Consider the following 23,454-nt stretch of genomic DNA (forward strand, 5'->3'; position numbering starts at 1 on the left):
CTCCTGTTGAGAATGCTAAGTGGGCCACCTTCTCTAAGCACTGATGTGTAAGGGGGCAGCAGGGCACCCTGGGAGGCTGGGCGCCCACAGGATCCTGGGCCAAACACAGGAGAGTTGTGCTGTCAGGAAGGATGGTCTGGCTTCCTCCTCACAGAGTGGTACACTCACCATCTCTGCTTTCCTGTTACCATCTGCATCCTCCAACAAACAAGGACACAGAGGCTCAGAGAGGTAAATGACCCCATGCCACTCTCCAGCACAAGATGCCATGGCCTGGGTTTAGGTAGAGGGGGAAAGCCAGTGTGCAGCCTGGGCCCTGGGCTCTGGCCACTACAGCTGCCTTCCACTATGACCTCCTCAGACATCCATGCTCCCTGTGGATGCCTCAGAGGGTCGGAGGCGCTCACCTGAGCTGGGGAGGTCAGAAGGGACACCACCAGCTACGGACTCCTCTGTGCAGAGTCTGCAGGTGTGTGGGGACCTCTGCTTGTGCCAGGAGAGCAGCGGCCTCCAGTACCACTCCACGGCTCCTCCCTCCCCAGCATCCCTTTCCCACCAGCGTCTCTCCTCCCTGACCGGCACTGTGACTCCCCACAGCATCACACTTCTTCCCTCATCTCTGCCTCCCAACACACTGCTCCATCCTCACCTGGCTCTCAAATACCACCTCCACCAGGATCACACCCACCACCTCCTCCACCTCCACCAGGATCACACCCACCACCTCCACCTCCACCAGGATCACACCCAACACATCCTCTACCTCCACCAGGATCACACCAACCACTTCCTCTACCTCCACCAGGATCACACCCACCACCTCCTCCACCTCCACCAGGATCACACCACTGGCCTTTTCCCAGGCACCAACACTCTGGTGCCTGGTGCTCATCCACAGGTTTCCAGCATTCCCACCTCCCTCGGTGACACTGTGCCTGTCACTCTCCACTTCCGTCCTCATCCCCACCATCTCCACCATGAATAAACGAACATTTATTGAGCACCAACGCCCCGATCTCTACGAAGTACAGAAGACCCACCCTAGCCAGGGCTAGCAGGCCAGGGCTTGGCTGCAATGTCCCGGAAGGAGCTTCAACCCCGGCTGGGTTCCAGCGGTGGGTGGGGTCCTGCCATGCCCTTTTCCTGAGGACAGCAATAAATAACGCACAAGAGGGACGGGCCTGAGCCCTGCGAGCGGAGGGGCCCTGAGCTGGCTTAGATGACTCCATGGGAGTGAACAGGTGGCCAGGAGCCCCATCCCTCATGTGGGGAGGGGCAGAGCTGAGGGCAGAAGCCTTGGTGGGGACCAGAGGGTCCTGGGGCCTCCTCCGAGTCTCCACAGGCCCTCACCTCTGGGGTCACAAGTGGGTGTGGGAAGACACGGGCCAAATGCTGAAATGCGGTGGACAGCTGAAGAGAGCAAAGTCCAGGCTGGGCGGTATGCTCTGGCCCTGGAGCAGGCCCTAGAGTGGAGCATCCTCCGTCCTCCACTTGGGGGCATAACCCTGCTGATGGCCGTCACAGTTGGCGTTCCCTAGGTTATCCAGGGGCACCACCACCTCGTCTGGGCTCGTGTTCTTGTTCAGTTCCACCACACGGGGCACCACTGAGGACCAGCGATCTAGACCAAGAGTACAGAGAGGGCAAGGGTTGATGGACAGCTTGTGCAAGCATTGAGCACCACTGAATACTGGGCACTCTGCAGTCATTGGAGATGGGTATTATCGTGTGCATTTTACAGAGGTGAAAACGGACTCAGAGAGGTCAAGATGCCTGCCCAGGAGCACACAGCAATACAGGGAGGAACAAAAATAGAAGACCGGGTCAGAATGCCCTGGGGCATGCCCTCTAACAGTGCCTCTTGCCTTTAAGGATTTTAAAAAAAAAAATAAAAAGGACTTCCCCCCCATGGGGCTGCCCAGGACCTCTCATGTCACCCCGAAACCCCACCATCTGGCATCATGGAGCGGGGAAGGTTTTGGGGCAGAGCTGCATAGGCATCACCCGATGTAGCAGGGGAACCCGCTGGTGGCCCCTCCCGCCTTCCTATTCTCTGGAGAGAACTGCTCAGAACCGCCTGGGGCAGGGACGGCCCTGGGCCCCCCTGCCCAGGTGCCACACTCACCCCTGCGGAGGCGCCCCACGGTGTGGGAGAAGCCGTAGTACTGGTAGATGTCACTCTTGCCGGGGTCCTCGCTAATGATCCCCAAGTTCTGGTTCCAGTGGGACCAGTTCACCTCGTCCACCCTGGCAGAGAGAAGCAGAGTTCGCGGGGAGCCCGCGGATACTGTTCCTGTCCCCAAGCCCACGTCACCTCCCTGACCGAGTCCTTCCCAGCATGCCCTCCTCGCCTAACCAAACGTCCACTCCGGTCCCTTTCTATCCATAACCTCATTAACGCCATCCACAGTGCGGGGAGATGTCACCAGTTTCCCAGACTCCTCAGAGCTCACACACTAATCCCCTTTCCCCGCTCCTGTGACCGTCCATCACGACGGCTTTGCTTGTCCTGGTGGTCATTTATAGGAATATAAATGAAACCATATGGATATATCACACTGTCTATTCATTCCTGAATGCATATATTCCTTGATACAGTTTCCTCTTTTTATTAGGACACTGGTAAAGTCTGGTGATGGTCTCTTGGAACAAATTGGCCCAATATAAGTTGTGTTTTTTAAAGTTATTTTTTTGTTATTTTTCATACGGCCTCTATGTGGGGAGCCACGGTTACATATGAGACTCGGCAAGGGAGATGCATTTGCTGTTACTATTACTGACGAGGACCCTGAGGCGTGTGATGTGGGGCTTCTTTTCTGACGGTTACAAAACTGGCCACAGGGCATCAGTTCTAGACCTCTGGGCAGGTGGTGTGTGTGTGTGTGTGTGTGTGTGTGTGTGTGTGTGTGTGTGTTACACCTCATTCCACAGATGAGCAACACGATGGATGGGGCCTGACTCCCAGGGGAGCGCCATACTCTACGCTGGTTGGTGAGCTCTTGTCGAGGAATGTTTACCTTCTAACAAAGTAAAGGCATCAGGAATGTGGGTCACTCTGCAGATGAGTGGGGGGGTCTTAAGCCCCCAAGCTGATGATCCCTCAGTCTCCCCATTTCAGCCACAACACAACCTCACCCACAGGCAGTAGACGGAGGGTAATGCACTTAGATGAGCCCCCCTCCATCCCTGCCAGCCCCCAGGGAGGGGCCATGGAGCCCCTAGGCATCAAAACATCCCAGCATGTATAGGACGCCAGCTTGAAAGTCCTGGGTGCCCAAGGAGGTGGTGCCATAACCATGCCCACCTCGTAGTCAAAGGAACTGAGGCTGAGAGACCAAGATCCCCTCAAGGACTGAACCCTCGAACAGCCTATCGGAGCCTCAGGCTGCCATGGGTTGGAAACCCAGGTGCACATGGGAGCCCATCCCTCTGGAGGCCATCTTTCTGGGGCCCACCTCTCCAGGCCTCACCTGAAGCACCATCGGCGGTCTGGAGTGCCGTCCGAGCTCTTGCCGACAGTCACCATCTCTCCGGAGCGGAAGGCCTTCCTCAGGAACACGGGGAAGGAACGCTCGATGTCCAGGATGGTGGTGGCCCACTGCCAGGAGGAGGACACAGGGGCACCGGTAAGCTTCCCAGGCAGGTGTCTGGCTTACGGCGACCGCGGGCCAAAGAAACTCCTTCTTTCTTAAGACAGGTCTCAGGTAGCCCAAGCTAGCCTCACACTCCCTGTGTAGCTAAGGCTGGCCTTGACTGCCTGGTCCCCCGCCTTCACCTCCCAAATGCTTCGCTGTATGTGTGCACCGCCATGCATGGTTTTTAAACAATAGTTCTCATTTGTTGTTGTTTTCCTGTGGCTCTGGCTGTCCTGGATCTCTCTCTGTAGACCAGGCTGGCCTTGAACTCAGAGATCCACCTACCTCTGCCTACTGGGATTAGAGGCGTGCGCCACCACACTCAGCTTAAACAATGGGTCTTCTGAATGGCTGAGCTAGGCGGGCAGAGAGCCAGCCTCGGGGGCCTCCTGCTTAGAACAGCCTCCATAAACCCGTTTTTCCAGGGAACCCTTGGGGAGAACTAAGCGAAACGGACCCAGGGCAGAATGGCCAACGAACTTGCCCATGTCACAGTAGCAGTGGCCACTCTCCAGGGACTGCTGAGGAGGGGCAGGGCCTGAGCACAGCAGGGGACAGTCTCCCCAGCTGGTACAGCGCCTCCCACTTACCCAGGACTGCCGCCAGGCAGGGAGGTAGGGCTGCCATTGCCTGGACCCCAGCCATTCACAGAAGGGCCAGAAGCTGGGCCTTAGAGGGGGGGGGGCTGCCTCACTTTTACATGGAACTTTTTGAAAATAGGGTGGTCTGGGGCTCAGAGAAGTAGCAGCATGGGAAAGCTATGGGCAGACCCGTACGGGTTCCCTCATACTCAGGCCAGAAGGGTGACGGGGTGGGAGGTGACCTTAGGTGTGACGGTCACTGTGAATTTCCAGGCTGATGGATGCCCGTGGCCCTGGAGTCCCTGTTTTCCAGAATCACAGAGAACCTCCTTCAGGGAGCAGCTCCCCAGCCACAGGCTCCTCCATCCCTGAGCGGAGAAAAGGCCCCCCAGGAGAATGCTAAGGTGTCCACAAGGGGGCGCCGCAGGCCCACTTTGTTCATGTAGATGGGGATGTGGGCACACGTGAATGCAAGGGAAGTCAGAGGGCGCCCTAGGGTGCTGCCCCGCTTCCATCCTGTCTGAGACAAGACAGGGTCTCTTGTCTGTTTGCACCCCAGGCTAGCTCTCCTGCTTCCAGGGAGTCTCCCATCACCCCAGGTTAGCTTTCCTGCCTCCAGGGAGTCTCCCATCACCATTTCAGAGGTCATGAAATCATGCTGAACGGAGCCAGCTGGGTCCCCTGAGCTGGATCACAGCTGAAACAGAGAGAACTAAAGGGGGGGGGGGATGAAGCAATCCTAAGACACAGGCAGCGGCCTCACCTGCCCGTGGCGTGCGTGGAAGGTGAGGAACACCCCTACCAGCCTCACCTGCAGCTTCCAGATGTGTTTGCTCTCCTTGGACACCTGGCCCACGGTCTCCCCCATGAGGGCGATGAGCATGTTAAGCAGAAGCACGAAGGTGAGGATGATGTAAGTGACCAGGAGGAGGATGAAGACCACGGGGTACTTGGCGCTGCTCAGCATCTCCAGGTCGCCCATGCCGATGGTGAGCTTGAAGAGATCCAGCAGGAAGGCGCTGAAGGTCTCGCTGTCGCGGCATGCGGGGTACGTGGGCACCGTGCAGTTGGTCTGGTCCTCGTCACACACCTTCATGTTGGTGCACGGGTTCAGGAGGGTGACCAGGGCTGCGGGATGGGCAGGGAGGGGCTGAGAGGGTATCCCCACTGGATGGATGGGAGCGGCGCGCACTGGCCTCAGGTTAGCCAGCGGGAAGCCAAGCCAGTGAGCACACGCAGAGCCTCGGGGCACCTCTGCTCTCCCCTCAAACTCTCTGAGGAGTTAGGGGTTTTCAGAACGGAGCGTGGAGCCACCCACCCTCCATCATTTTCTCTCAGGGCACATGTGGCAACTTCTAGAGACAAGATCGGTAGTTACAAGGGATGGGTAGGTGGCTATGCTGGCATCTGGCAGGTGGAGTCAGGGATGCAGCTACATCCTACAATGCATAGGACAAAGGTGGCCAGACCCCATCTGTCCCCAGAAGCTCTAATGCAGCCTGTCACTTGAAGAATATCGGGCACTCCTAGGGACGGACTCCACCCAGGATCCTCTTTCCCTTCCACACCATCCAGAGATGAAGCACGAGGCTGACCACACCTGTCTTGATGGTCCCAGAGGCTCTGCCCTGTGAGGACCCTCATGCCTGCCCATATCCCAAGCTGTTCTTGGCGCCATCTTTTCCTGCTAAGCCCAGATGGAGCTTTGGAGGTTTAGCAGCAAGCAGCTATGCTACCCCTAAAAGAGCCAGGTCAGGGAGGCTGAGGCCCTGCATTCAGCAGGCTGTAGGAAGCTACACTGCCTTCATCTAAGAGTGTAGTAAACATTCTTCAACTCACAGACCCAAACAATCAAATTGTGTAGTGGATGCTGCTCAAACAGTGTGTGTGATAGGACTCTGAAACCTGATCTAGGCACAACAGAAAAATCATTCTGTGATCCATTAGCAATGTCTGCTTTGGGCACAAACATAAGTAACATGAGCATGTGTGTCATATCTGGTCCTGACCTATGGCCTAGTGTACCCTACCCTGACCTCTAAGTTTCAGCTTTAGTTTGCTTCACAGAGGTAGCCAATATGCCATGTCCACATTTACTGGCTTAAAACACTGTTTTCAGTACACTCATTATTTGAGTGTACCAATGAGCATGGTGGGGACATCCACACGCCATGGCACCCATGTAGGGGTGAGAGGATAAATGTCTGAAGTCAAGTGCTTCCTTCCACTCTGTGGGTCCCAGGGATCAAACTGAGGTCATCAGGCTTGGCAGCAAACCCCCTTTACACACTGAGCCATCTCTCTGGCCCTCCATTCTGTAGCTTTTGAACACGTGTAGCTTATGCGACCTCTCTGACCCGAGGCTGCTCATCTGTACTGGGATGATGAAGGCTTTTGCCTTGCAGGCTTGCTGGTAGAGGGGAACGCAGCTTGGCAGGCTTTGGCCCACACACGGGAATCTCAGGCAGGGATGGCCATTGTCCTCAGGCTATGATGGTTTCCCTTATGGGTCTGGTCACCACCCCCAGCACCCCTAGCCCCACACCCACCTGAAGCATAGCCGATCATGAAGAGCAGGTAGACCAGCAGGAACCGGAAGAGGTCTTTGAAGAGGATCTAACACCGGGGAGGGGTCGGGGTGTTGTGGAGGAAAGGGCACACACAGGTTCTCACCCCTCCGCTCCCCTGTCCCACCTTTCTCCCCACCCCGTCCTGCCCCATGCTGGAGCAGGCCCTCTGTCCCCCAGTGCCCTGTCCTCAGGTCTACCGGCCCCAGAACAGGTACTCTGTGAGTGCGGAGGGTCCCCGCCCAGACCTTCTGGATCATGATGCTGTAGGTGCCCGTCAGCTTCAGCCCTCGGGTGAAGTAAAGGGCATTCATCCAGCCCAGGGTCAGAGCAAAGACCATCACGGCCAGGTAGGCCTCGATCCCTGCCAGGTAGAGTGCCGCAGAGATGACCACCAGCACGGAGTAGATGAAGCTGCAGGGCGGTGGAGATGGGGGGGGAGGGGGAAGGGACAGTGAGACTGTGGAGGAGACTCGATCTCAAGCCCTTCAGGGCACCAAGAAGTGCCAATGCCTCCAAGACCCCAGAAGAGAACAGGAGTACCTGACATCTCAGCATTCAGTCAACCAGACAGCTCGATTTTTCCCCCTGAGACAGGGTCTCTCTGGCTGTCCTAGAACTCACTCTATAGACCACGTTGGCCTCTAACTTCCTGAGATCTGCCTGCCTCTGCCTCCTGAGTGCCAGGATTAAAGGTGTGCCACCACCACCTGGCTCTAGACATTGGCCCCTAGGCCCTACAAGACCCCAAAGCCATGCCTTTGGGAATTGTTGAGAAAGATTCAGAGGGCTGGAGAGATGGCTCAGGGGTTAGCAGTGTGTACTGTTCTTACAGAGGACCTGAGTTTGATTCCCAGCACCTAGATCAGGTAGCTCACACTGCCTTTGACTCCAGCTCCAGGAGATCTGGCACCCCTCTGACACACACACACACACACACACACACACACACACACACACACACACTAGTTATAAGAAAATGGTTTAAAAAAAGAAGGAAGAGCCGGGCGGTGGTGGCGCACACCTTTAATCCCAGCACTCGGGAGGCAGAGGCAGGCGGATCTCTGTGAGTTTGAGGCCAGCCTGGTCTCCAAAGCGAGTTCCAGGAAAGGCACAAAACTACACAGAGAAACCTTGTCTCGAAAAACCAAAAAAAAAAAAAAAAAAAAAAAAAGAAGGAAGAAAGATTGATGGATTGGGTTGATTCAGAGTTCTGTGAAGATTCAGTGGCTAAATTTCATTGTTTTCTAATTCTAAAGGAACCGGAAAAGATGTAGCACAAATAACAATGATTCCCACATTCTGTGACCTGGGCAGACATCATTAATCAATCTCAGTACTTCTCCCCAATAACAGAGACAGTATTACAATTCTTTTTTTTTTTTTTTTTTTTTTTTTTTGGTTTTTTGAGACAGGGTTTCTCTGTGTAGCTTTGCGCCTTTACTGGAGCTCACTTGGTAGCCCAGGCTGGCCTCGAACTCACAAAGATCCGCCTGCCTCTGCCTCCCGAGTGCTGGGATTAAAGGTGTGCGCCACCACCGCCCGGCTAGTATTACAATTCTTAATCACAAGCAGACACCAGCATTCAGCCACCAGCATTAAGAGGTCAAAATTCTTTCTCTCCATGGTATAGGTGCAACTAGCAACCAAGCCTTGGCCTTGCCCAGCCTTTTGATTATGGCCACCCAATTGGATGAATTCACTCCTCACAGTACCACCTCTTCCACCGTGTGGATGACCATCCTCACCCAGAAGCTTCTGCCCTGGCACCTCTACTCACTAGAGCAACTGGAAGGACCCATCGACGAAGAGAGAATTCACTCCAGGGCATTTCTTCATGAACAAGTCTTTGATCTGGAAGAGAAGAAACAGCCCGTGCCAGGACTGGCGCTGGAGGACGGGGAAGGGATCGGGGAGAGGGAGGCAGAGTGAAGGAGAGAAAAGAGCCCGTGGGCTCAGGTGATGAAGGAGGAAAGAGAGAGAGCAGAACCCAGGTTGCAGGAGGGAGAGGAGGAGGGGCGAGGGGAGGATGGAAAGGGGGAGGGAGAGGAAGGGGAAGGTGGGAGAGGAGGAGGGAGAAGAGGAGGAGGAAGAGGAGGGGGGAGGAGGGAAAGGGAGAGAGAGAGGAAGGGGAAGGTGGGAGAGGAAGAAGAGCAAGAGGAGGGCTGGGCAGGCAGATGGCACCAGGCCAAGCACCACGCACTCACACTGGTGAAGAAGAACAGGACTCCCGTGAAGAGTGTGATGATCTCACCAGCCAGCCTCAGGTAGTCCACCGTGGTGCGGTAAGGGTAGGGCGGCTGAGGAGGTGGGGATGTGCAGCAGGTCCTCATCTGCTCTCAACATCTGGCCCCATCCAGATGTTCCCCACTGCCCCAAACATCTGGGCCCTCACAGCTTCTTCTCCCCATCGTCTCCCCCAGAGTCTCCTCCAGGCTCAGAGCCACCTCAGCATCTTCCTCCCCACCCCAGGCCTCCTTCGGCCCTCCTTCCCGTCTGTTCCTGAACAAATGCTCACCGTGCCTTCCAGCGGCTGGTAGTAGGCGGTGAGGGTGAAGATGACCATGGCACACAGGTAGGAGACCACATTGATGTAGAAGGACACGGCCCCGAACTTACGCCACTTGTCCCTCAGCAGTTCGTTGATGGGCTCCACAGCCAGCATCTCATGGCGGTTCTGTGAAAGGCAGGGTGTCGTGGCTGCCTGCCCATGCTGAGGATCCAGGTAGGGTGTCATGGCCGCCCTCCCATGCCGGGGATCCAGGTAGGGTGTCATGGCCGCCCTCCCATGCTGGGCATCCAGGCTGGCTCACTGCAGCGTGGCTGCCCTCTATCTACACCTCCGCTCCTAAGCCACTCTCCAGCTACACTCTGGGATCTTCAGCGAGTCAGGTGGTTTCAACATTCAAGGTTCAGCAGTTAAGAGCTTTGATGTTCTTGCAGAGAACTTGGGTTCAGTCCCCGGAACCCACCTGACAACTCTTAACTATAATAACTCCAGTTTCACGGGGATAGGATGCTCTCTTCTGCCCTCTACAGGCACCAAACAGGAATGCAGTGCATAGACACACATGGGGGCAAAATATTCATACACATGAAATAATGAAACTTGTGAGCTTTTTTTTTTTTTAAAGGGGAAACACCAGGTTTGGTGGTTGCTTTAATCCCAGCACTTAGGAGGCAGAGGCAGGTGGATCTCCGTGAGTTTGAGATCAGCCTGGTTTAAACAGCCAGTTCCCAGCCAGGGATACAGTGAAATCTTGTCTCAAAACAAAACCCAAGGGGCTGGGAAAATAGCTCAGAGATAGAACACTTGCCTAGCAAGTACAGGGCCCTGGGTGGGATTCACAGTACCACAAAACAACCCCACCCCTCCCACTTGGGTCACAGAGCCCTCAGCCCTATGGTCCTAGCCTGCCTCAGCCACAGCCAGACCCCCTCCCCATCCCGGGGCCCCACCTCGATCTTGCTGTTGTACACCAGGATCTCCAGCACGGACACCTCCTCCCCGCACGTGTCCAAGGATGAGAGGTCGTAGAGCGAAGAATACACAGGCCCATAGGCCCAGTCCTTGAATTTGCGAGATAGGTGACGCGTGTCTTCATCTGTCACCTCCCGCCGGATAATGTGCTGAAAGATCTGCAGAGGGGACATTTGCTCTCAGACAGATGGATGATTGACAGAGACGTATATGCTAGATTGACAGGTTGACATATACGATAAGTGCTAGATAGATGATTGATACAGAGACATAGATGATAGATAGACAATAGATGATAGGTAGATAGATGATAGATAGATGATAGGTAGATAGATAGATAGATAGATAGATAGATAATAGAGACATAGATGATAGACAGATTGATAATAGATAGGTGATAGACAGATGGTAGAGACACAGATGATGGCTAAACATACAGAAAGATAGATAATTGATATATACATACACAGATGATAAACAGGATAGATGATTGACAGTTTGACAGGTGACAGATGATAGAGACATAGATGACTGGCGGTTTGAAAGAAAATGTCTCTCACAGGGAGTGGCACTATTAGGAGGTATGGCTTTGTTAGAGTAGGTGTGGCCTCGTTAGAGGAAGTGTGTCACTGTAGAGGCGAGCTTTAAAGTCTCATATATGCTCAAGTTACACCTAGTGATCCAGACCACTTCCTGTTGCCTGCAAATCAAGATGTAGGACACTCGGCTACTTCTCCAGCACCGTGTCTTCCTGCACGCTGCCATGTCCCACCATGATGATAATGGACTGAACCTCTGAAATGTAAGCTAGCCACTCCAATTCAATGTTTTCCTTTATAAGAGTTGCCGTGGACTATTTGTAATAGCCAGAACCTGGAAACAACCTAGATACCCATCAACGGAAGAATGGATGAAAAAAATGTGGTACATATACACAATGGAGTACTACTCAGCAGAGAAAAACAATGAAAGCATGAAATTTGCAGGCAAATGGATGGAACTAGAAAAAAATCATCCTGAGTGAGGTAACCCAAACCCAGAAAGACAGTCATGGTATGTACTCACTCATAGGTGGATTCTAGATATAAAATAAAGAACAATCAGACCACAACCCATAGAACCATGGAGGCTATATATATAGCATGGAGGTCCCTAGGACGACTGTGGCTTATAATAAATTTCAGTTTTACTCAATTATTGAAAAAAAATAGCCAAACGAATGGAAACACATGAACTATGAACCAAAGGCTGAGGGGCCCCCAGCTGGATCAGGCCCTCTGAATAGGTGAGACAGTTGATTGGCTTGATCTGTTTGGGAGGCATCTAGGCAGTGGGACCAAGTCCTGTGCTCATTGCATGAGTTGGCTGTTTGAAACCTGGAGCTTATGCAGGGACGCTTGGCTCAGTCTGGGAGGAAGGGACTGGACCTGCCTGGACTGAGTCTACCAGGTTGATCGCAGTCCTCGGGGGAGGATTTGCCCTGGAGGAGGTGGGAATGGGGGGTGGTCTGGGGGTAAGGGGAGGGGGTGGGATGGGGAGAACAGGGGAACCCATGGCTGATATGTAGAACTGAATGGTATTGTAAAATTATATATATAAAAGAGTTGCCGTGGTCATGGTGTCTCTTCACAGCAACAGAAACCCTAACTAAGAGAGAAGTTGGTACCAGAGACTGGGGTATTGCTGTGACAGGTCTGACCATGCTTTTGTTTGAAGAAATATGGACTTTGGGAGTTTGGGTTAGAAAAGCAGTGGAATGCTTTAAGTACTGCTTAATAGGCCATACCAGGAGAAGGCAGTGGAGCTAAGAGTGATTTGAACTGTAGGGGGCTGACTCAAGAGAGGAGAAGGATATTAGTATGTTGCCTAGAGACCATTCTTATGATATTTTGGTGAAGAATGTGGCTGCTTTTTACTTTTGTCCAAAAAGTCTGCTTCAGGCTAAACTAAAGAGTTTTGGATTAATTCTGTTGGCAGAGGAAATCTCAAAACAGCCTAGTGTAGACTCTGTTGTGCGGATATTAGCGGTAACTCTGATGAAGATTTATGATGAAAAGGAGCAAGCCAAGCAAATAAAAATACAGAATGTACAGACTGAGAAAAGGGGCACCAGGAAGTGGAGCTAAGCCCTGTGTTCATGGAGATAAACAGATTAAGAAATGGAATAAAGGGAATGGTGACCTCAGGGCAAGATCCCATCCAGCTAAGCTTCCAACCTGTGAGAAGGAATTAAAGAAAAGATTAGAGGCTTGTGTAGTGGTACGTGCCTTTAATCCCAGCACTGGAATCTGTGTTTGAGGCTGGCAGATCTCTGAGTTTGAAGCCAGCCTGGCCTACAGAGCAAATTCCTGGACAGCCAAGCTCAGGCAGTAAAGGAAACTATTGAAAACAGAAAGCTGGTGAAGATGTAATTGAACTAGGAGGCCATGTTCCAGCCCCAGTAAACAGCAGAAGTTGGCAGCTTCGGCCATGTGATTCTGGAGTTAAGGACAAAAGAAATGGATTATGGAATCTTGCTTTATGACTGAGAAAAGCCACTAAGGCCAGGAATATGTCAGGGGCGCCCCCACATGGAGGCCTAAAGAAATCATTGTGTGCAGCTGTGAAGTTGAAGCCTGGATTGCCTTGGAGACCCCAAGATGTTGGATGTCTTTCTGTATGCTGTGAATATATTTTGCTCTCATTGGCTAATAAATAAGCTACTCTGGCCTATGTCAAGGCAGCTTAGAGGCAGGCAGGAAATCCAAGCAGAGAGAGAGGAAGAAGAAGGGCAGTCAGGGGAGACACCAGCCCACTGCCCAAGGAGCAACAAGATACCAGCAGACCAGTAGTGCCATGGCCACACAGCAGCACACTGATTAATAGGAATGGGTTGAGTTTAAGTAATAAGAGCTAGCTAGCTAGCAAAAAGCCTGAGCCATAGGCCATACAGTTTGTAATTAATATAAGCCTCTGTGTGTTTACTTGGGACCGAGTGGCTGCAGACCGCGTGGGAAACAGGAAAACTTCCGTCTGCTGAGGATGTCTGCTGAGGAGAGCTGCTGTCAGGGAGTGGAACCAGCTCAAGACAAAGAAGTGTGTTGCAGTCAACAAAGCTGAACAGAGATGGAGATCTGAAGAGCACTTTGACATCAGACATGGAGAAGCAGAGTTTGGAGTTTGCCCAGCTGGGTTTTGGTTTTTGCTTTGATCCAGTATTTCCTCACCTGTGCTCCCTTCTCTATGTTTTGGAACGGTAATGTATATCCTGTGCTACTATATGTTGGAAGTATGTGATCTGTTTTGTTTTGCTTTTTAAGATTTATTTATTATGTATACAGCGTTCTACCTGCATTGCATGCCTGCACACCAGAAGAGGGAACTGGATGTCATTACGGATGGTTGTGAGCCACCATGTGGGTGCCGGGAATTAAACTCAGGAACTCTGGAAGAGCAGCCAGTGCTCTTAGCTGCTAAGCCATCTCTCCAGTCCCTATGATCTGTTTTTTTATTTTGATTTTAAAGAGCATTACAGTTAAGAGGCTGTGTGAATCTCAGAAGAGACTTTGAACTTTAGACTTTTAAATAAGTTTGAGACTGTTGCATACTATGGGGACTTTTGAAGTTGGACTGAATGCATTTTTACATTATGATATGGCTACAAGCCTTTGGGGGCCAGGAAGTGGAATTGTGGTGGTCTGAAAGAAAATGGCTCCCACAGGGAGTGGCAGTATTAGGAGGTGTGGCCTTGTTGGAGGAAGTGTGTCACTGTAGAGGCGGGCTTTGAGGTCACATATATGCTCAAGCCATGCCCCAGTGATACAGACCACTTCCTGTTGCCTGCAAGTCATAATGTAAGACACTCGGCTACTTCTCCAGCACCATGTCTTCCTGCATGCCACCATGTCACACCATGATGATAATAGACTGAACCTCTGAAAATGTAAGCCACCCCAATTAAATGTCTTCTTTTATAAGAGTTGCTATGATCTTGGTGTCTCTTCACAGCAATAGAAATGCTAACTAAGACAATGATAGATAGATGACTCATAATGATGGACAGATATACAGAAAGGTAAATGATTGATATATTGAGACATAGATGATATATGATTGATAGACAGGTGATAGATGATAGAGACATAAATGATAGATATATGATAGACATGATTGAAAGAGACATACATAATAGATGATAGATGATTGACAGATAATTGATGGCAGATAGATAAATAGGTAGGTAGGTAGATAGATAGATATAGATAGATGATAGAGATAGGTAGATATAGACAGACAGATACACACACACACACACACACACACACACACACACACACACACACACACACATATGAGAGAGAGAGAGACTGATTTCCAATGCTGGGGGTAGAACCCAGGGCCTTTTCCTGTGCTAGACAAGACTTCTACCACCCAGCTATTTGCTATCTTCCTTTTTATTTTGAGACCTGGCCTCCTTAAGTTACCCAAGTTACCTTGAACTTGCTCTGTACTAAGGCTGATCTTGAACTTTCAATTCTCCCACCCCAGCCTCCCGCATCTCTGGGGTTACAGGCTGCCCTGGGCCTGGGTTCTGGCTGGCCTGTGCTCAGTCCTACAGCACTCCCTGAGTACCCGCCACCACCCTCGGCTCCTTATTCAGAGCTCTATGTGCCTCAGCTCTCTGAACTGTCCCAGCAACACCCCACCAGATGGGGAAACTGAGGCACACAGAGGGGCAGAGGGGGGCGGGGCCCGAGGCCCCCACTGGGAAGCACTGAAAACCACAGCCTGGTTCCTAACTGCAGGCGACTCTGGCCTGGCTCTCAGTCCGGGCAATGGCGCCTCCCAAGGCACCGTCCTGCGGCGGTCTACAGACACTTTTGACTGTCACGGTGCATGGCAGGGGTACTACTGACCTCAGGGGAGCAAGGCCAGGATGTCCCCCGCCCAGGACAGCACAGACCAACCCCACACCCAGTATCCACAGTGCTGAAGCCAGGAGTCCCTTTTCTCCAGGGAGCTGTGAGAGCAGAGGGCCCAGCTGAAGGAAGGAAGCCAGCAGGTCAGAGCCCGGGACTCAGTTTACATCGGTGACTAATCCTGACGGACTTGGGTGGGTCAGGGAGCAACCAGTGGGGATGACATAAGCAGTTCTAGATAAAGCTGAGGAGCCTGGCTGGAGGCTAGGGAGCCATATCAGGTTCTGGAGGTGGGACGCCCGCTCCCTGGAGGGGGGCTCCCCCGTCGAGATGGACACAGGGGTAATAAATGCCAGCGGGAGCTCCAGGGGGAGCGGGGCCCACTCACCCCGATCTTGCCCGTCTTGGCAGCCATCATGAGGGGCGAAAGGCCGTCATTGTTGAGCACGGTCTCCAGGTTGCTGTCGGGGAAGAGGCGGGAGCACTTGAGAAGGAGCAGGTCGTACATCTTGGTGACGAACTTGGTGTTCTCGCGGGTGTTGTCGGCGATGGCCACCAGCGCGTGCAGCACCGTGTTGCCCCGCGAGTCCTGGCGCCGCATGTCTGCTTTCTTGTGAGGGTTCTCCGTCAGGTAGTTGACGATGTGTGGCTGGTTGGTGCAGGCTGCCAGGGACAAGGGCAGCTCCCCTGGGGCCAAGGAAACCGAGGGTCAAGGCGGGGCTTTGCCCGTCATGCTGGGGATGGAGAAAGACGCCACCACGGGTTCCACACCACTTTGGACAGGGCCTGGGGCTTCTCACGGTGACGGCTGGAGAGGCAGGGGTTGGCTACCTGGGGACATGGCCCGTGCTATCTGGGAGCATGGGAATGTGGGTCTGGACTCCTGGTAGCAGGATTCTTTGTGGAACTTTGGCTCCGAGTTCCATGTCACGTGTTGTGTTAGCAGGGTGACAGTCAGAATATTTCGTTGGGACAACTGTGGCAACATGGTGGCCATCTGGACTGTGAGATCCCAACCCTTGAATGGTGTTAGACCAAAGGATGCTTGCATATTAGGGTGCTGGGGTGCTGACGCCCCCACCACAGCCCTCAGCATACTCCTGATCCCCAGCTTCGGATGGGGAAGCTGAGTTTCATGCTGTCAGTCACGTGCCCAGGGGGAAGCAAGGTGAGGATTTGAACCCAGGACCCATCTGAACATCCTTCAGAGCTCCCACTCTGAGGTTTGGCCTCAGCAAGCAGGACCCTGGGGAGTCCATGTCACAGGGCAGGACAGGACCTGTGGTAGCCCGGCTCTGAGTGTGTGGAGGGTCCCCAGACCTGTCTCCCACCCGCCAGCCACCCCTGCTCACCAAAGTAGAAGTAGCCGCCCTCATCCTTGGGCTGGAAGAAGCGCCCTCGGGCCTGGGCATGTACGTCGGCTCCCTGGGCCACCAGCAGCTCCACATAGTGCTTGCAGCGGCGTTCAATAGCAATGTGCAGGGAGGTCTGGCCTGAGGAGAAAGGCAGCCGGGCTCTGGCATGGCGGGGATGCAACCACATTGGCTGAGGGGTACAGAGCGGGCTACCAGATGTGGAAATTGGGCTAGGGACCTCAAGGTCAAGCCTTGGCTAGCAATCACTGGAAGGCTGATGTGGGATTTGGGGTGCATGACGGCCAGGGCCTGCTGAATTCTGAAGCAGAATTTTAAGCTCACTGGATGAATGGCCTGTGGGCTCCAGGGGCCAGGCCTCGGACACACAAACTTTAATCCGGGAGGGTGCGATGCCCTCCCAGCCTCAGAATTTTGACTGCTCGCTGTAACATGTACAAGCTTTGAGTCTAGCAGGAATATAAGCTTCTCGAGGGCCTCTGATGGCACCCACAGCCTGGGAAAGATGCCCACGGCATGGTAGGGGAGGAAGGGACTCCTACCCAGCCAACTAGGTCGGCCAAATCAACCCTGGAGGTCAGAGGGGTGATAGGTTAGCCTCCCGGTCACCCCCAACACACCCATGAACTTCATGGACTTTGTTGGTATTTTGCAGTCTTTTTTTGTTTGTTGTTTTTGTTTTTTGGAGACAGGGTTCCTCTGTGTAGTTTTGGTGCCTCCTTTCCTGGATCTCACTCTATAGACCAGGCTGGCCTCGAACTCACAGAGATCCGCCTGCCTCTGCCTCCCGAGTGCTGTGATTAAAGGCGTGCGCCACCGCCACCCGGTATTATTTTGCAGTCTTTGTAAAGGCCAGCTTTTGTTCCTAGACTCTCAGAATTGGGGGGCAAAGGACTTATGCACAATGACCCCCCTGGCTCCACACGGTGCACTACGGAGCCTCGAGCGGCCCGTGTGTCAACCCTGTAGCCCAGGATTCAGTTTTCTAGATCATGGGCTTCAGGCAGCAATGGGCACCGTACCCCAAAGACTCGGGATCGCCCATTCTGGATTCAGAACAGCAGAGTGCAAGGGATAGTTGCTGCCCCCTCATTCATTCATCCATCCATTCATCAATTCATTCATCCATTCATTATCCGTCAACACTGCCCAGCCAGACCTACCTCGGTAGTAGATGTCTCGGAAGGGCGAGTTGATGAACTCGCGCATGTTGCCGGTGCGCTCAGCGATGTCCAACAGCACAGGGATGGTGTCATTGCGGCCATTGCTCAGGTTCAGCAGCGCCTTGGGCAGGCAGGTCTTCCCTGTGGAGGGCTCTAAGAGAGAGGGGGGGGAGAGGGAGAGGGCTTAGAGCCTGGCTGTGAATTGGGGGCAGGAACAGAACCCCGGGCCTGGCTGTCCCACGTCTCCGAGATGCCTTCTGCCTGCCTGGTGGGGACACAGTGCCCCTCTGTCTCTCACAGTGCTCAGGGTGTCCTTGAACTTATGGCGACAGATATGTTTTGACATACAGGAGGCCACAGCCACTAGCATGTTCTTTTTTTTTTTTTTTTTTTTTGTTTTTTTTTTTGTTTTTTCGAGACAGGGTTTCTCTGTGTAGTTTTGGTGCCTGTCCTGGATCTCGCTCTGTAGACCAGGCTGGCCTCGAACTCACAGAGATCCGCCTGGCTCTGCCTCCCGAGTGCTGGGATTAAAGGTGTGCGCCACCACCGCCCGGCTAGCATGTTCTTAATAATATCTGGGGAGATTTCTCTCTGACACAGGGTCTCATAATGAAACCCAGGCTGGGGCTGGAGAGATGGCTCAGAGGTTAAGAGCACTGGCTGCTCTTCCAGAGGTCCTGAGTTCAATTCCCAGCAACCACATGGTGGCTCACAACCATCTATAATGAGATTTAGCGCCCTCTTCTGGCCTGCATGCATACATGAAAACAAAACACTGTATACATAATAAATAAATAAATCTTTAAAAAAAAAAAAATGAAACCCAGGCTGGTTTTGAAGACTCCATCTTCTTGCCTCAACTTCCAGAGTGCCGGGATTACAGGTGTGTACCTCTGTGCCCTGCACTTGAGGGAAGTTTTTAATTTTTATTTTATTTAAGTGTATGGGTGTGTTGCCTGCATGTATGTCTGTGTACCATGTACACGCGGTGCCATGGATGGCAGAAAAGGAAATCAAATCCCCTAACGCTGAAGTTCAGATGGTCGTGAGCCACCATGTGGGTGCTGGGAACTGAGCCCAGGTCCTCTGCCAGAGCAAAAGGTGCTCTAACCACTGCGCAATCTCTCCAGCCCATAGAGGGAATGTTTTAAAGGGCTTTAAAAAACAGAGAAAATGGGAACAGAGAGCTAAACATCAACCAGGCTGGGATACAGTGAGACACTGAGTGCATGAGCGCGTGAGTTAAAAAAAAAGTCAACCATACATCTTTTTGTTGGTTTTTGTTGTTTGTTTTGAGACAGGGTCTTACTATGTATCCCTGGCTGTTCTGGATCTCGCTCTGTAGACCAGGCTGGCCTTGAACTCAGAGATCCGCCTGGCTCTGCCTCCCGAGTGCTGGGATTAAAGGCGTGCACCACCACCGCCCAGCTCCAACCATCCAACTTTACCACAGGACCCAGCCGAGCCTGTCTGGCCTCTATTCCCCCCCCCCCCCCCGCCATGTACACACATGTTCCCATCTGCGTGGTGGCCAGCGGTCAACACGGGGTGTTTCCTCCATCATTCCCTTATCTTACTTTCGAGACAGGGTCTCTCACTGAACCTGGAGCTCACTGGTTCAGCAAGGCTGGCTTTGGGCAATCTGCCTGTTTCCCCCTCCCCAGAGCTGGGATCCCAGACATGTGCTCACTTGCCTGCCTCTTTCCGTGGGTGCTGGGGATCCGAACCCTGGCTCTCCTGTTTGCACAGAGGGCATTGTACAGGACTGAGCATCTCCCCTTTAATCAGCTCTGAAAGCAAGACACGCCAGACAGCAATTGCCCCCGCCCCCGTGGGAACACAGAACCTGTCCCATGAAGCATTACATCAGTGTTCCTCCTTCCCTGAAGTTTGCTGTGAATGTACAGAGGATGTGACATCTTGAGAAGGGGTCCCAGCGATGTGGTAAGTGTAAACGTTTTCCGAAACTGTCCAACATCTTTGGGGGTCTGAGTCTGTCAGGTGCCTATCACCTGTCCCTCTTGCAAGTTTCTGTCCCTCGTTACGATGTATTTGGCTACAGGAACTCACATCTGTCTCCAGACAATCAGTGAAGAGCAAATCCCCCACCCCCACCTCACCCATCAGGCCCGGAAAGTAGATTCCAGGCGGGAGCACAGCGTGGGTTGAGGGGCAGCTGGAACCTCGGGGTGGGAGTCTTGGCTTCCCCTCTAGCTCAATGGCAATCAAGAGGCCACCAGCGAATCAAGCAATATTGGGATTAACAGGACCCCGGGTAGCCATGGGCCCCCTGGACATATCAGTGCTGCACTCTGTATCCTGTGGGAGAGGATGTAGGGCTGTGGGGGGCTACCCTCCCCCCACTTTTCCCCAGAGTACTCTTGAGTAGGAGCAGCAGGAAATAGTAGACAGAAATAAAGAGGGGAGAGAAACAGATAGAAAATACAGGATAGCCTTGGGAGGACCTGGATCCTAATCCATCCGGCCCTGTCTGCTAAGGGGTTTTTAATGCCAAGGGGTGGAGCAAAAGACCTCATCCCCCCCACACCCACCCCCAGCACAGCCAAGCGGAGACCATCCCGGGGACCTGGTACCCAGGCCTGAGATCCAATCATCCTCTTTATGCAGACCTGCTGGGTAGAGCCATGAGGGAACCTCAGTGGCTCCCACAGAGGGCCACCTCTGCGGATGCAGGGAGAGCTCAAAGCCTGGGAAACTTCCAGCCCGACCCCCAGGAGTGAGCGTACCCACAGCTTTTCCCTCCGGCTGCTCTCTCCTGTCCCCTGGGCAGCTGGCCCAGGGCGACACCAGCACGCTGTTTGTCCAATGCATCAATGGTTACAGTTTCCCAGGGGCACCAGGTAGGGGCTGCCCTGAATGCCGGCCAAAGCCCTGGAGGGGCTGTACCTCCGCCTCCCCCCCCCAATCTTTGGCCTAGGGGTGGTGTCGATCCGCCGTTTTATCAATATCACCAGGCAACGGCCAGCTCTCCGTGGCAACCCCATTCTCCTCCCAGCCCGTGACTCCCGTATTCACAGCATGGGGTTCCCATCCAGCCCAAATCCTCCCTGCTGGCCCCTCTCCCCACACAGGCCCCCACTGTGTCTTTTTTACCCTTTTTTTTTCCCCCCCGTACTTCCTTGATTGGCACCTCGCTGCCACCACCCTGAACCAGGCACTGTCTCTCACAAGCCCAAGACACTCCCCTGGTGTGACCACCAGCCTCTGAGGCCCTCTCCTTCATCCACTCCGCCACACAGCCGCTGTTACGAGTCACCTCAGAGATCACGGTGGGCCACCGGGTCTTTCTACTGTCCCTTCACTGCTCCCCAGTCTGAAACACTCTGCCCCTGTCCCCCTTCGCACACACTCAGACTTAGCTCGGGTTTCCGCCTCCTCCTCCTCCTCCAGGAAGCCCCCCTGGGTTCCCCTGACTAGCTCTAATATGCCAGGGCAGCCTCTTGTAGACGCCTTTTTGCAGTTTTAACTGTGTACTTATTTCTCTAGCTGCTTGATCGACGCCTGTCCCACCTGGAAGCCTGAGCGCTGCCTGAGACCAGAGCTGTAATCCGCCTTCCTCGTTTTCAGCCCCGCCCCACCCCCAGCCCTCACCTCCCTGCCCGTGCCAGCCCAGTGCCTGGTACGTCATCGGTGCCCAATGGCACCTTGCCGAATCAGTAAGAACTCACTAAAGGAGCCACCCAGGCACCTCCGGCGATTCCAAATCACATCTGGCACAAGGGAGATGGAGGACTCGGTCCCGGGCCTGGACGTCCACTACCTCCTCCTGCGGTTATGGAGAATCTGGGTGCAACCATGGCTAGGGAGGCAGCGATTCCTCAGCTGACCAGCAGGTGGCCGCCTCCGGTTACGGAGCCTGCTGGAGCCCATTGACACACAGGAGGTTGTGAAACTACCCAAATTGGGGGCAGGGGTGGGGTGGGGGGGTGGGGTGGAGACAGAGATTCCACCCTGCAAATCGGATGAGCTCATCAGCCTCCAGCCAGGAAAACATGCAGGGGAGGATCGAGGTTTTGTGAAGCCCGAAGCTTGTGCAATGTGGGGGCCTCTGCTGTGGACCGTGAACTGTGCGTACAAAAGCTAGTCCAAGACCCTAGACGGAGTTTGTCCTTAGCAAGAGAGGCCCTGAAGCCTTGTGGTGTCGGAAATCCACGCCAGGCCCCCCTGTGCTCACACTACAACCTCAGTCCCAGCTGAGCCCCCCACCTAAATCCACACCAATACTGTCTGGGGGGTTCCAGACCAGGCTAAGAGTCCCTGACCTCAGCCCCAAGCCCAGGAGAAGCCTGAAGCTTGGAGGGCCAGCTCCTTGGGACTCTGTCCTGCTCAAAGCTCTGGACCTTGCACCAGATCTGCTCACTAGAACATTCCCTTTGCCTGTGGGGTGCACAGGAAAGGGGGTGTGTGGCCAATACATGCCGCCAACCTACTCCATGACCTCTCACAACTCCAAGCTTGCACCCACCACAAGACCGGACATCACAGTACTTTGTAGAATTCAGTAGTTCTCAATGGAGAGGCACAAAAATCTGGAAGGAATTGTGACCGTGTTAAGAATTGGGTTGAGGAGCTGGAGAGATGGCTCAGCAGTTAAGAGCATTGGCAGCTCTTCCAGAGGACCTGAGTTCCATTCCCAGCAACCACATGGTGGCTCACAGCCATCTATAGTGGGATCTGGCGCCCTCTTCTGGCCTGCAGGTGTATGTGCAGATAGCACACCATATACATAAAATAAATAAATCTTTTAAAAAATTAAAAAAGAAACCCTGTCTCAAAAAAATAAGTAAATAGAAATAAAGTAAAATAAATAATTTAATTTTTTTTGAAAAAAGAATCAAGTGGATCTCTGTGAATTTGAGGGCAGCCTGGTCTACAGAGTGAGTTCCAGGATGGCCAAAGTTGTTACAGAGAAACTTTGTCTCAAAACTCCCACCTTTCCCCAAAAGAATCAGGTTGATACTCTGTGAGTTCGAGGCTAGCCTGATCTACAGAGTGAGTTCCAGGACAGCCAGGGCTACACAGAGAAACCTTGTCTTAAAACTCCCCCACCCCCAAAGAATCATAATAAATGATAAAAGTAAAATACAACAGTAAGAGAAAAAAAAAAGCAAAAAGAACAGCCTGGAGGAGTCTGGGAAAAGTGACCCAGCCTTGGTCATCTGCTTTGGCACTGAGTGCACCCTGAAGTCTCAAAAAAAGGGGGGCCTCTGGAGACCACCTCCCCAAACTTTCTCAGACTTGAGCTCCAGGCCAGACTTGCTGAGACGGACCCCGCTTTGCAGCAGGGACCACGCTTTGCACGGACTTGTGGGGTCCTCTGGCCCTCATCTCCGGTGACCTGGTGCCAGCACATGGTGGCAGCTGGCTTGGAGAAAGGGTTCACAGGCCACGTGCCTGGGTACAGATGAGGCCAGGGCAGCTCACAAAGACCTGGGGTCCAACAGAGGGATCTGAGGGTGGACAGGACAGAGAGACCCTGCAAAGGGAAAGTTGGGGGTGATGGCCCAGGAATCAGGCCAGGGAGGGGGCTGGCGAGGGTGAGGCAGATCTCTAGAAGTGCATGCAAGCAGGAACCCCAACCTCCTGCTACCCTCCAGCCCTTACCCTGGGGGACAGGGGATCCCAGCTGCTCATGCCATGTTCAGTGTAGAAGTGTGTTAGAATTCCCACGGTTAAACTCTGTTTAGCAACTACATGAATGAAAATTCGTGGCAATCAAGACCCAGCGAGGCTTT

General features: G+C 53.3%; 1 protein-coding gene across 2 annotated transcripts in view; it reads right to left on the reverse strand.

Moving 5' to 3' along the window:
* Positions 1-971: 971 nt before the first annotated feature.
* Positions 972-23,454, reverse strand: part of Trpv4 (transient receptor potential cation channel subfamily V member 4) — a 43,674-nt gene continuing 21,191 nt past the window's right edge. For both annotated transcript variants that reach the window (XM_028854787.2, XM_037198613.1), the window contains 13 exons: positions 17,699-17,851; positions 16,515-16,655; positions 15,551-15,849; positions 10,243-10,422; positions 9,302-9,460; positions 8,991-9,083; positions 8,564-8,637; positions 7,032-7,197; positions 6,766-6,832; positions 5,028-5,344; positions 3,471-3,598; positions 2,126-2,247; positions 972-1,621 (listed from right to left, as the gene is read on the reverse strand). In XM_028854787.2, coding sequence (XP_028710620.1) covers positions 1,464-1,621; positions 2,126-2,247; positions 3,471-3,598; positions 5,028-5,344; positions 6,766-6,832; positions 7,032-7,197; positions 8,564-8,637; positions 8,991-9,083; positions 9,302-9,460; positions 10,243-10,422; positions 15,551-15,849; positions 16,515-16,655; positions 17,699-17,851 — 2,057 coding nt within the window. In that variant the 3' untranslated portion in view covers positions 972-1,463. The remainder of the gene's footprint in view (positions 1,622-2,125; positions 2,248-3,470; positions 3,599-5,027; positions 5,345-6,765; positions 6,833-7,031; positions 7,198-8,563; positions 8,638-8,990; positions 9,084-9,301; positions 9,461-10,242; positions 10,423-15,550; positions 15,850-16,514; positions 16,656-17,698; positions 17,852-23,454) is intronic.

The sequence above is a fragment of the Peromyscus leucopus genome, chromosome 23, assembly GCF_004664715.2.
Source record: "Peromyscus leucopus breed LL Stock chromosome 23, UCI_PerLeu_2.1, whole genome shotgun sequence".
NCBI classification, from domain to species: Eukaryota; Metazoa; Chordata; class Mammalia; order Rodentia; family Cricetidae; genus Peromyscus; species Peromyscus leucopus.